The sequence below is a fragment of the Apaloderma vittatum genome, unplaced genomic scaffold (assembly GCF_000703405.1).
Source record: "Apaloderma vittatum isolate BGI_N311 unplaced genomic scaffold, ASM70340v1 scaffold44073, whole genome shotgun sequence".
Lineage (NCBI taxonomy): Eukaryota > Metazoa > Chordata > Aves > Trogoniformes > Trogonidae > Apaloderma > Apaloderma vittatum.
Genome location: NW_009710614.1, coordinates 1 through 12,034, shown reverse-complemented (window position 1 = coordinate 12,034; position 12,034 = coordinate 1). Strand labels below are relative to the sequence as shown.

At 36.7% G+C, this 12,034-nt stretch overlaps 1 protein-coding gene across 1 annotated transcript; it reads left to right on the top strand.

The window, feature by feature from the left end:
* The first annotated feature begins 266 nt into the window (after positions 1–266).
* Positions 267–3,137, top strand: LSM5 (LSM5 homolog, U6 small nuclear RNA associated (S. cerevisiae)). The gene is made up of 4 exons (XM_009867330.1): positions 267–357; positions 580–607; positions 1,243–1,315; positions 3,105–3,137. The coding sequence occupies exons 1-4, from the start codon at positions 303–305 to the stop codon at positions 3,135–3,137; spliced, it is 189 nt and encodes a 62-aa protein (XP_009865632.1). The 5' UTR covers positions 267–302.
* The last annotated feature ends 8,897 nt before the right edge of the window (positions 3,138–12,034 follow it).

Below are 12,034 nucleotides of genomic sequence, written 5' to 3'. Positions count from 1 at the left end.
TCAGCGGGGCGCGAGCGCCGTGGCCGCTGCTTGGCGGGAAGCTCGAACGGGCCCGGGCGCTTCCCCTCAGGCCGGGGTGTCCTCCCGCGGCAAAGCGTGCAACGACACGTTAAGGTTAATTTGGGGGGGGTTGCTTGGTGTGTTTTAGTAGTGTCCGTTGCAATTACCTTTTTTGCCGTCACAGTGTCAGGGGATTTGTTCGGGAAATGCGTATTCTATAAGACAATCACGTGTGCGTTTGGTTGTTTTTTTAAATTACAGAACTTGTAGACAAGTGCATAGGTTCTCGCATTCATATTGTGATGAAGAGTGATAAAGAAATTGTTGGAACCCTCCTAGGATTTGATGACTTTGTCAGTATCCTTTGATAGAAACACTTAAGGCCATCTGTGCTTTGGCAGAGTCCATTCTTTTTTTTTGCTTTTGGGAAGTTTGAGTTCACTGGAACCTTTTTGTATGGATCACTTGCATTGTGATATATTTATTTTACAAATAAAGTCACAGTTTAAAATTAAACTAATTTTAAGTATTTTAATTTTAAAACTCAGAGCTTTATTTTCCTTGAAACTGACTTTTTAGATATGGTGTTAGAAGATGTTACAGAGTTGTGAGTATTACTTCTACCTCGTGTTGCTATTCAGTGTTTAATTTTCTAAGAAAAAGTATTATGTAGATCTGTAAGCAAAGTGATTTTACCTTTTTTAAATACTTACCAGCAGAATAGTTTATACCTTGGACTTAAACTCTAGAAGGTGATCTATTCAGGTCAGACAAATAGTGATTTATAATTGTAATCGTATTCCTAATTTGTAGCCTTAGTTTTGCATGAGTTCTGTGTTGTTCTTTCCACTAGTTTCTTTGCTTTTATATTTCCTTAAGGTCTAGGTAAAGGTTTAAAAAGTCAGCAGATTTAAGAATAAGTATTTACTCCTTTGTCATGCCATGTTGCTATTTGAAACCTATTTTGAATAATGATGGTATTCAAGAAGTTGCAAACCTTCAGAGGGTGAATCTGTACGTTTATGTACTGAGAGAAAAGTACAGTGGATCTTTCTAGTTGCCAGGTAGCTTTTCTTACCCAAGTGGACAATTTGTCAAGATTACCCTGCCATGTGGCTAATTTATTTGTTAGTTCCAACAACTGTCATCTTAATGCAGAGATTTATATCACTTCTGTAACTAAAACGGAAATTGTTGTCCCTGGTTTTGTATTCTTGCTTACTTTTTCTAATGTTGCTTCAGTGAGATTACACCTGAGGGCAGAAGAATCACAAAGCTAGACCAGATTTTGCTGAACGGAAATAACATAACGATGGTAAGTCATTGTTGTGAAAAGGCCACATGCATTTATTTTCTGTAACTGTAAATCGATCAGTGATTGAATTCAGCTAATTTACACTGAGTTTTCCAGACAGTTCGTTACATAAGGTACTTACAGGTAACTTCTGGGGCAAATATGTGTATGAATGATGCTGAAAAAATTATCTTATTCCTTACTTGGTACATGCTACAGTTTAAAAAAAATAATGAAAAGAGCATTTCCTAGATTTTATTTTGGTGAATGTTTCTGGTCTTTAGGTGTGTCAGGAAATTGCTGGCTTTGTTACTCACTCTGTAGCCTGGTTCATACAGTGGTTTTAACTCGTGAGTGTTTGCCTGCATAGATCTGTAGGCAGAACGCATCTACGTTTCATCCATTATTGTATGTATGAATGTGTTTGCAGCAGTTTTGATGCTTACAAGTTTGTAGAGTCATTTAATGATTATGATACCGTGTGATGCCCAGAGAGCTGTACCTTTATGTGCTCTGAAAAAAAGATTTGGACATCTGTGGAATTATACCAAACCAGAAGCACTATGATTTTTAGTTCATGTGCTAATGTATGTAGATCAGTACTGAAACAGTAATTAAATGTTGTGATTCTCATTCCTAAGCTGAATCCCACAAATTCCTAAATACCACAGAAGTGGACCGACAGTATTGTTTTGCTTGTCTGCATAGCTATGTACAAAGTCTGGACTTTTTGCTTAAAGGCATTCCTAATTTTGTGGGAAGAGAAGCAGAAGACTGATTTGAATTTATGTCAGCTGTGTGTGAATGAGGAATAATATCCGTTTTTACTGTCTTACCTACCTTGCACCTTTTCACTGTGTGCCTTAATGAGTGTGATCTTGACCTCATTTCTAAGCCTTTTTCTGCTTTGCTTATTCTTCTGAATTCTTAAAGGATAGTGCATGTTCTGACTTCTTTTATGGGGTAAAATTCTTACCGTCCAGTTCAGATGGAGGAACACTGCTCTTGAAGTAGAAGCTGGTGGTTCTTAGAGTGGAAATTTTCAGCAAGACATAGATATGTTTCTGTATTAGATCTCACGTCTCCTTTGAGGACATGCCCTCCCACATTAGCAAGACTATTCTCTAGACTTTTTCCTACTTCGATACCAAAGGCAGTGAAGCCCTTTGTCTTTAGAAATACTCAGCTAATTATTAACTATTGCTTTTATTGCTGTATGCTTTTCCTCTTCTTTTTTTTCCTTATTCATGTTTTATCTTGTATTTCTTTTTCCATTGTTCAATTCTTTACTTCCTCCACAGAAAAATACTATGCTGACTTACTAGCTATTGCCTATAGAAGGGTTCAGGCTCTTTATTAGTTTTTGCGTTCTGGTGATCAATACAAGTTGGAAAGAGGAAACCAACTTCCCAGCACAGCAACAGTCTGGGGAAGAACCAGCAATTGGAGAAATTATTCATTAAAGGAAGCATGTTCTTTGTTCTTTTAAAAATCAACTGTGTTTCTTGACAGGATCATCTCCTTGAAGTGAATAACAAAGACAAAACCCAAAATGTGTTTTATCTAGGAACTCCTTTGTGTTTTGCTAAACATTCTTTGTATTTTGGAGGTTCTTTTTGGCACGTGCCTCTCTGGCAGTAACTGACTTCCTCTGTTGGGAGAGGAAGATAGTATTGAATCTAAAAACCACTTTTCTGGTCTACCATGAAATCTTTATCTGCTAAAATTTTGTAAAGCGATAGCTGTCATGTAGGAGTTTGTGAAACTCAAATTTATGGCAGTAACACAAAATTGTTTTCTTCTTTTGTAGCTGGTTCCTGGAGGAGAGGGACCTGAAGTATAAATTGATGTAGCTGTCATCTATGAAGACATGTTATTATCTATCTCTCTCTATACAGATATAATCTAAATAGAGATTTTGGAGTGTGGGTATGGCTGAGTTTTGGTGTGGGTTGTTCTTTTTTTTTTTTATACACTTTTGCAGGTGACGTTTGATAAATGACAAGGATTTCCTCTTTGGGAAAGTTGCATTGCTAATGATAATGCTGACTTTGTAAGTTGAAATCCTGACTTTCTTGTAAAGATGCACTAACCTGTTCTGAATAAAAGGCTTTCTTTTTATTAGTTACTGTGTCCTCATATGTACATGCATGAGTTAAATAATTTTATAACTGGTTGATGGAATGTGAAAATGATTATTATGTTTCAGTTGCTGACAGTCTTCAGTTTTTCTACATGTTGCATTTTTTTGTGACCCACATCTATATAAAAACACAAGTTGTGAGCCAAGAGTTTGCTCTTTGGAGTACAAACAGATACTAAGGTGGATCATTTGTTTAAATGCTGCTTCAGACGGTGTGACCAGAAACGGTGTGGCAGAGTGCAGCGGAATTGTGAAAGCTCTTAAAAATGAATGCCTCTGATGCTCACCAGCCTTTGGTTCTACTGGCCTGGAGGTTCAGCTCTCGTGAACTTCTTTTGCTTGGTAGATACACTTTCTTGTTAGTAAAGCCACTGTAACAGTATATGGCAAGTGAGGACAGACGAATCAGACCTGGATCATGTGCAGGGGGTAAAGAAGCAAAACAAAAGCAAAAAAAGGTTGGTGTTAAAACTTCTCATTCCTGTCGGTGGCGACTTTGCTTGCACCACTGAGTGGTGCTGTTGAGTACTAAATTAAATTGGGAGCTGCCTGTGCCTGCTTGCATAGTTCAGTCGTTTTAGAGTAAACATTCTTTTGGCTGCATCTGTTCTCTTGCAATATAAAAACTTGACAGATACTGGGAACTACTACTCTAGGAGAATTTCTGTAAAGTAAGGAATTGCTGGTGGTTTGTTTTGGGTTTTTTTATTGTTGTCATGATGGACAAAAAATAATTGATTCTAAATCATCTGCCCTTCAGCTTATGCTTCAATAATACTTTATGCAACAGATTTCCATGTGTGAATCTCTTTGGAGGGGAATCTCAGATACCTGCAGTTGCTGTAGGGGCAAGCAGGGTGTAGTACGGGCTCACAGGGACAGGGCATTCTTTGCCTTCCCGTCACCCAAAGAGAAAGAAGAGTTGAAGAAGGGAGCTCAGGAGCAAGAGACTGTAAGGACATTGCTGTACTAGATCCTTTTGCCTTGCTTTATCTGATAGAAAAGCTGCCTTATGTTAGCTGAGTCTTAGCTTAAAATACAACGAGAACTTCTTGCTTTAGCCCGTTAAAGGGAGATTCCCTCCCCTCTTCCAGGGAGTGTGCTACTTCTGACTCATTTATTCTGAATAAATGATCTGCAGTTGTAATGTTTATATTGCATAGTGACTATCCATACTGTTGACTCCCTGACAATGTTCTTTCATTTCTGTCTCCATGTCCTTCTCCAGCTTCTAAAACGTCGATTAAAAAAAAATGTGGTGGTTTTTTTTTTCATAAAACTTACATTTGATTGGAATATCATCTCTTGGTTTTGGTCCCAAACACTTTATTTCCTAGAGATAAGTTGAGTCTTTTCATAATAACACTTAAAAGATTTCTAGCCAGCATAGTACTGTTGTGTTGGGATGTTTTTTTTTAAATAAAATTCTGTACATGTTCCAGTGTGTGCACTTAATTTCTACTTCACTCAGTGTACTGAAATAAGTCTTAAAATGAAGAGAAGTTTTACATATGTAAGAGAAAAAAAGGAAGATCTTGACTCAAAGCAACTTTTCAAAGGGAAACAAACTTTTGTTTCTTTTTGGATTTTAATTCTGACAGCACAAACTACTTATTCTTCCAGAATTCTATTAACTCTGGAAAAAAAACAAACACGGTATCACCTCACATCCTACTTTGGTTGTGGTTTTTCTTCACTCCTGCCAGAGGGAGAGCTAAGTGCTATATTTTGGGAACACATTTAAACTCATGACATAGAGGTGTGCAGACATCACTCTAAAGACAGTTTCTGTGATGGTTAAAACAACTTCATGCCTGTGACATGCACAATGATGTATCCTTTCAGTTTTATTTTTTTTCCCCCTTAAGGTGGCGCTAGTTGTAGTGATCTTTAATTTTATTGCATGGCTAACTGTCTTCATATGGACATGGTTCCTTTCTGCCTACTGTTCCAGTTTACTTGCATAGTTAAGTTAGCGGTTTGGAGTTGTGAAGTATAAATATATATGCAGGAGGATGTATACAAATAAGACTTAAAGTGCTCTCCCCACACCTTTAGTTTTTGCTGACCTCTATTTCAGCATTATCAGATTTTAAAGTGACCCGAGTCTTCCTGTTGCAGATGTTTCCATGTTTATCTAACTATTCTGATGAAATAAAGAAATCAAAACTAAATGTTTTATTGCTTGCCCTATAGTTGTATAGGCTTTTGCTGTCTAATATCTCTTTCTTTTTTCAGGATTCATTATGTTTACCATATGAAATGGGAAGAGATTTGTGTCTTGCTATTCTTGGGGAGTTGCCCAGCAATTAATTTGTAGAGTTTGGAATTCATAGAGTTTGAATATTTGAACACAGATATTTTGCATGTCTCTGTTCAAATATTGATGTTAACAAGCCATCATACGGTTCATGTTTATAGCCTTATGGATGTTTAAAGATCGGCAGTAGTCTTATGTTTTTGATAATGCTTAATTGTTTTCTCTTTGGCAAGAAAAAGCAAAACTGCCTAGTTTTGTAGTACTTGCAGCTTTTCTAAATCATCAGACTTTAAAAAGGGACAAACCTGTACAAAGTACACATTTAGGATGGTGATTTTTTTAAAATACTAAGTTGCATAACAGTCTCCAGAAGAGCATGTGGGACTGGGAGTGAGAGTCTGTGATTCATTACCAACATTTGCTAAAAAGCGTTTTGAAGAGTGAAGCACTTCCTTTATGAAGGATACCTGAGCACAATTTCTGATGCTGCTAACATGTATTGAAAAATTTGCACTGATGTCAGTGGTTATGCAGGTTTGGTTTGTCCTCATGCATTAAGTCTGAAAAGAAAAAATGTATATTGAAGGAGGATTTTGCATGAAGTGTAATCTGCTTCAAGAATGATTTTAAAGTATTTGGAGTTGAGTACACCTCACAACTTCTTGGCATCTAAGTGAAACAAAAGTTTTAAGACTTCATGGTCATGAGCTGATGGACCACAGTTCTCTCAAAGCACAAAGTGCTCTAAGTTGCATTTCTTGCATGGCAATGACTCTTTTCAATATTAGTAATTATACAACCAGTTAAAAGACAAATTCAGTGAATAACGTGTGTCACTATCAAAATAGCGGTTTCCTTTCCGACATGACGCAGATCGTTTCTGTAACAGTAATGGTGGCACATGTCTTAGAATTGGCTGATCCTCCCTTTAACTCATTTAAACTTTTAGCCTCCACTACATCCCTGGCAATATGTTTCATAACAGAAAAATTATTTCCTTTTTGAAAAAAAAATTAATAAAAAAAGGGTAAAGGAAGAGAGGATGAAGTCTGTCTGACAGTGTTGTGGGCTGCTTACTCATTTTTCCATAGACCTCGTGGGTTGTTTTATTTTTCTACTTTAGCCTATCCTCTGCACCTTTGGTCATCTCCTGAAGTTTGTGGATAGTTTCCTACATTAGTAGGTAAATATATTTCTTTACTTTTATAGAGCTTTGACAGTCTTTAAATAGTCTTTGATTAGTCTTTAAATTATACAAGTAATTTAAATCTTGGAACAAATGTATTTGCTTTCTAATTTTTGTGAGTAGCTATGAAAATCTTATTTATCAGTTGCCAATTTTAAAATTAAAATAAAAATTAGTGTTAAGCAAGAAATATATTGAAAGTAAATGCTAGGGTCCTGCTGCTCAGTTTTGAGAGATCATGGGAAATACAGGGAATTTTTATTAAAAATTATGGACATTTTTTAAGAAATTTTTCTAGGTCTGAGACATACAGAACATTTTGTTTCATATAGCGGTGTGTTTGGTTTCACTGACTTCAGCCAGAATACATTGACTTTAGCTAGCCGAGAATCTGATGAGAAGTTTTTATACTCTGCCTAATGTAGTGTTGTGATGACTTGTCATCTGAAATCAAGATCGTATTTGATCATCTTAACAGGAGGCTGGCTCTTTGATCTGGAAATTATACTGATAGTGACATTACAGAATCCATGCTCACAACTTTGCTGGTTTCTTGCAGCCCCTCAAATCCATTTCGGACAGAGACCCATTCTTTTTTGTTATGCTGCTGTCGTCAGTGATGGAAGTATTACATTGTCAGTTTTAAGATGTGAGGTTTGACTATTGCTGGATTCTGCTTTTCTGCTTGAAAAGCCTGTTGATTTAAATTGGTTTACGCAGTTTATGCTAATGGCAAGGCTGGAGTGAAACAGAATCTTGCATACTCTGATGCAAGGACAATCTATGGTCGTGGCTTGTTGCTGCATGGGAGGAATTGCATAAAGTTACTTCTTATTTGCACAATTTATTATCTTAAGTCTGAGTGAACCATATAAATGGAACAGTTTCATTTTTACAAGAGGACATTTATAAATTGGTTTTATTGCTTATTAGAATTAAGTTATGTACATACAGAAGACAGTGAGTCTAGCCCAAATGCTGAAAGGCCTATTTTGGGTATGGTATTAGAACTTAGGTAAAATTTGAAGATCATAACGTTTCTGTCAGTTTATGCTTGTTGAATCTGAGATATTACATGATGCCCCATGAAAAACTAAATAGTGCTAGTAATTGGTATTTAGTTTGTAGACTATGCCTTTTGTAGGTTCTCAAGTCACATATAAATAACTTGTTTCCTTTTTATTTACAAAAGTTCTCATTATAAAACCATATAAGCACATTCCGAAATTCAGTGTTACACTTCCTGAATTGCTGTAAGCTATTGTGTTGCTGCAAACTATTTTGGCTGATATATTGAAGCCGTCAGCCTTGTATTCCTACATGTATGTGTCATTAATATGCAGTAGCTCAGAACAAGTTACCAAGCAACTGCACACTCTGGCTACATAGGAGGCACAAAGCACCTGGCCCGTTCCTTTTAATCAGTGAAAAAGTCCCGATTCTCCTGTCACCTCGGTCATTCAGTCTAACATATAAATAAGAGTGTTTTTATACTCCTCTCACAGTGGAAGAAACACTGCGCGTGCTTCTGCAGTGTGTGAGAATCACTTTGCCATTATTCTTTTTTATTTCTAAAATAAAATGAGGAAAAACCAAAACCAAATACAATTTTTAAACTAATGTAGACCAAGGCAGACTTCAGGATTCTCATTCTCAGAAGTTATTTTAGAATTTTATAACCTTATAGACTGAACTGAGTATCTCATATGTGACATTTTCTTTAAGTTTCATTTTTGGTGTCCTACACAGTTCTGATCATAATGCCTTTGTTTGCTGGTGGCAACTGGCAGCAGACAATGCATATTGGCTTGAGGGTACAGAGCAAAAAAAGGGTAGTTTGCTGGTGCTCTAACTGCGGCTGCAGACGTTTCAGTGGATTGCAAGTAACACATCCCAAGTACCACTGCTGCAATTTTATTTTTTTAATCAAAGAATGTTTCTGTACTTCCCCATAGCTGCATGTTGCTCTGGGTCACATGCTGTTGCAGAGTCCTCAGTCTACCAGTTACAGATTACTCCTTTGAGATCTTGTGCCTTTATGAATGCGTTATTTACCTGTATATCTACTGAACTGTAACATTTATTCAGATGTAGCACGCAACTGTGACAGAAGTCAGCTATTTTCCTAGTTCTGGTGTTTGCCCCCAGTCATTTGTTTTATTATCTAAAAAGTACCTGATGACAGACAAGGGGAGTGCTAGAAAATAAAGGAGTTAGAGATGTTTTTTTGTAACATTTAAGAGAACACAATTTGGAATAAGAATTTACATACTGCTTACAGTGATCTGTTGGGCTTACTGAGGTGTTTTAACGTTTAGATGTTTAAATGATTAAAATCAGCTTACCTATGGGTAATCTCCTTCAACTGGGTGTAATGAAGATAGAAATTTGCATATGTAGACACATACATATGCATATGTAACTGTAGGTGCACAGCTGGAGATGACGCTTGTGTTTGGTAACCATAGAGATACGCAGGGGGCAGCAACAGGAAAAGAAGAACCTTCCGAAGATAGTTGCTCTCATTCTAAAGGTGAATGATCAAGTTCTTGTATCGTTCTTGACAAATGCTTGTCTAACTTATTCTTTAAAGTTTCCTGTAATTATTACTACTGTTGCAAAAATTGCTACATACCCTAAGTTTTTCAGCGTATAATTTAAGCCCCATTTTTCCATGTCCTATGTGCAGTGGATGTACACAAAATTTTTTTTTTATAGCTACCTTTTAGACATTTAACATTATTATTCCTCTTTAAGTATTGCCCTTTCTGGGTTCAGCAGCTGGTTTTCAATTTATACTTTAAAGTCAGACTTTTGTAGGTCATTGAGCACCCTCTTGGACTTCCTGTAGACTCTCACCAGGTATAATACACTCCTCTTGAAATAGAGGACATGATCTGGAGAGTTCCGCTAATCTGTGCAAACATAATGCTGCGAAACTAGTGCATCGGTGTACGGACTCAAGTGTCATGCGTGATGAAGAATCACTGGCCCTTTTAATTAGTGAGAAGCAGTATGGAAACAGGGCATGAGACTCATACCACTCTTCAAGCTGCAGCACAGCTCTGTGGGCTCTGGGTGACTGAAGAGATGCATGAAGCAGAGGAGAGAACTGTTGCTGGACCTTAGTGAAAGACGGTAAATGATTTGGAGAGGAGTTTTCAAAGTCAGATGCCCAATTCCAAATTGCCTGTGAAATCATCGTATACTTCCTTGCTTGTGTAACTTTGTGTTGTATGTTGTCTAGCAGCTTTTATTTCAAATTTAACAAAGTGACACTTGTGTGATAGGTGATGTAATGATCTCATCATGATAGATGTAATCCAAGTCATGGGAAATGTCAGCATTTGAAACAGAGCCATGACAAATTACTGACTACTTATACAACTGTCGCTTACCATGCCTTCCATATTACTGCTACTTTAATCGTTGATGCTGTTTCCTCAGGCTTTGAGCTGACTGATTTTTGTTTCAGGGTATGCTCTGAAGTTGCTGGTCGCACTACCTTAGCCCTTTGGCTAAAAAGAATTGCAAATATTTTGTGGAACATCAATATAAGCAGCAGCCAAGCAGCATTCTTTTCAAATCCGTAGGGAAGAAAGTTGCACCAGGTTGTCTGGGTTCCCTAATACCAAAGCTCTTATACACATTTATTGATCTTTCTGTTCTGTTCTGTCATCAACTGACCTTGACTCAAGGTCAGTTAATGACGAGCAAACTGTCACATCTGTGCAAACTATCTAACTATGGAAGAGAGATCTGTTGACTTCTCATGTGATAGGTAGACACTGAAGGAATTGTATGCTGGTCATCTCTCAGAGACAGGAGTTAGATAGGAAAATAAACCAGAACTGGGCCCCTTCAGACAGAAATGTGTTGATGAAATCATGTAGTAGTAATAACGAAGACACAGTGACTGTTTTGTCAGCTAACAGAAGATCCTATGCTAAAATAATATTTGTTGCAGGTAATTCTAGTCAATCTCTCAAAGCAATGCATCTGCTTTGCAAATGAGAAAATGTGGACCTGAATATTGAAACAATAAGGGATGTTTTTCTTCTCCATATCCAAATTGGCACAGCAGACCCAAATTGGTAGCAACTCCTTCGCTTACTTGTTAGCATACAGAGCAGAATTTGCACTTTCTGCTTATATATGGCTCTTGAAAGAAACTTCGTTGTACTTCTTCACTTGTTGGAAAAAGTAGGATGTTGATCAAGCGCAGCTGTAGCAAATACTTCGCTTAAAAAGTTTAGAATGTTCCTGTGTTGGTACTCACTAGAAGAAATCAAAACTTGAAGCAATTTAAGGATTAAGCTGCAAGATTGTTTTCAGGAAAAAATTTGGAATAACAAACGGAACAAAGTTTTAGAGAAAGTAATTTTCATAGCACTTTGAAGTGAGGTGAAATGGCTGTCTATAAGCACAATGTTTAAACAAAGATATTTTGTCTGTTTTATAATTCTTTTTGTGGTCTTCTAAATGCAAGACCTGTGTGAGTTATCTGTGTTTCAGAAAACTGATCTGTTTTGCAAGCTGAGATTGTTCTGAAATTCATGAGAGACACTGTCTTGTGGGTTTGGTTACTATCATGTGTAATTAAAATACAATGTGTAATAGCAAAATCTTTCTGTCATTTAACAACTTCATGTAACTGCGTAAAGGATAAATGTGCACCATGAATAGTTTCTTGTGTTTCTGCACATTGCCAGTGTTTTACTACTGAGGGAAATCCTGTAAATAACTAGATAATTTATCAGAACATCAAACGTAAATGTATCTCAAATAATTTTTGTATCACAGCTAGACTAATGCATTAAATTTAATGTTATGAATTCTTCCATAATAATCTTTTTCATTTTATGCGAAATGAAAGAATTTCTTGATATATCTAAAAGGAAAACACTGAATAAGAAAAGAGGAGAGACGGGAATGGGTTTTGAAGAGTCAACGCAGTGTTATAGACTGTGTTACTGTTCACAGAGGACAAGACTACTGTGGTTATGATACCGAAATATTTCTCTTCCACATCTGTAAGATGCACTGATTATTCCATGTTTAGAAGCTTAAAAGATACTGAGAAGTTAATTTCAACCTTTTAATAAAGGCTACTTGGCTACTTGGCAAAAATCAAATACAAAAGGGGAGCAC

Coding starts and splice junctions, on each gene's coding strand:
- LSM5 (XM_009867330.1), top strand. CDS start 303: ATGAAGAGTGATAAAGAAATTGTTGGAACCCTCCTAGGATTTGATGAC. Junction 358..579: donor AGGATTTGATGACTTTGTCA/GTATCCTTTGAT, acceptor CTGACTTTTTAG/ATATGGTGTTAGAAGATGTT. Junction 608..1,242: donor TTAGAAGATGTTACAGAGTT/GTGAGTATTACT, acceptor ATGTTGCTTCAG/TGAGATTACACCTGAGGGCA.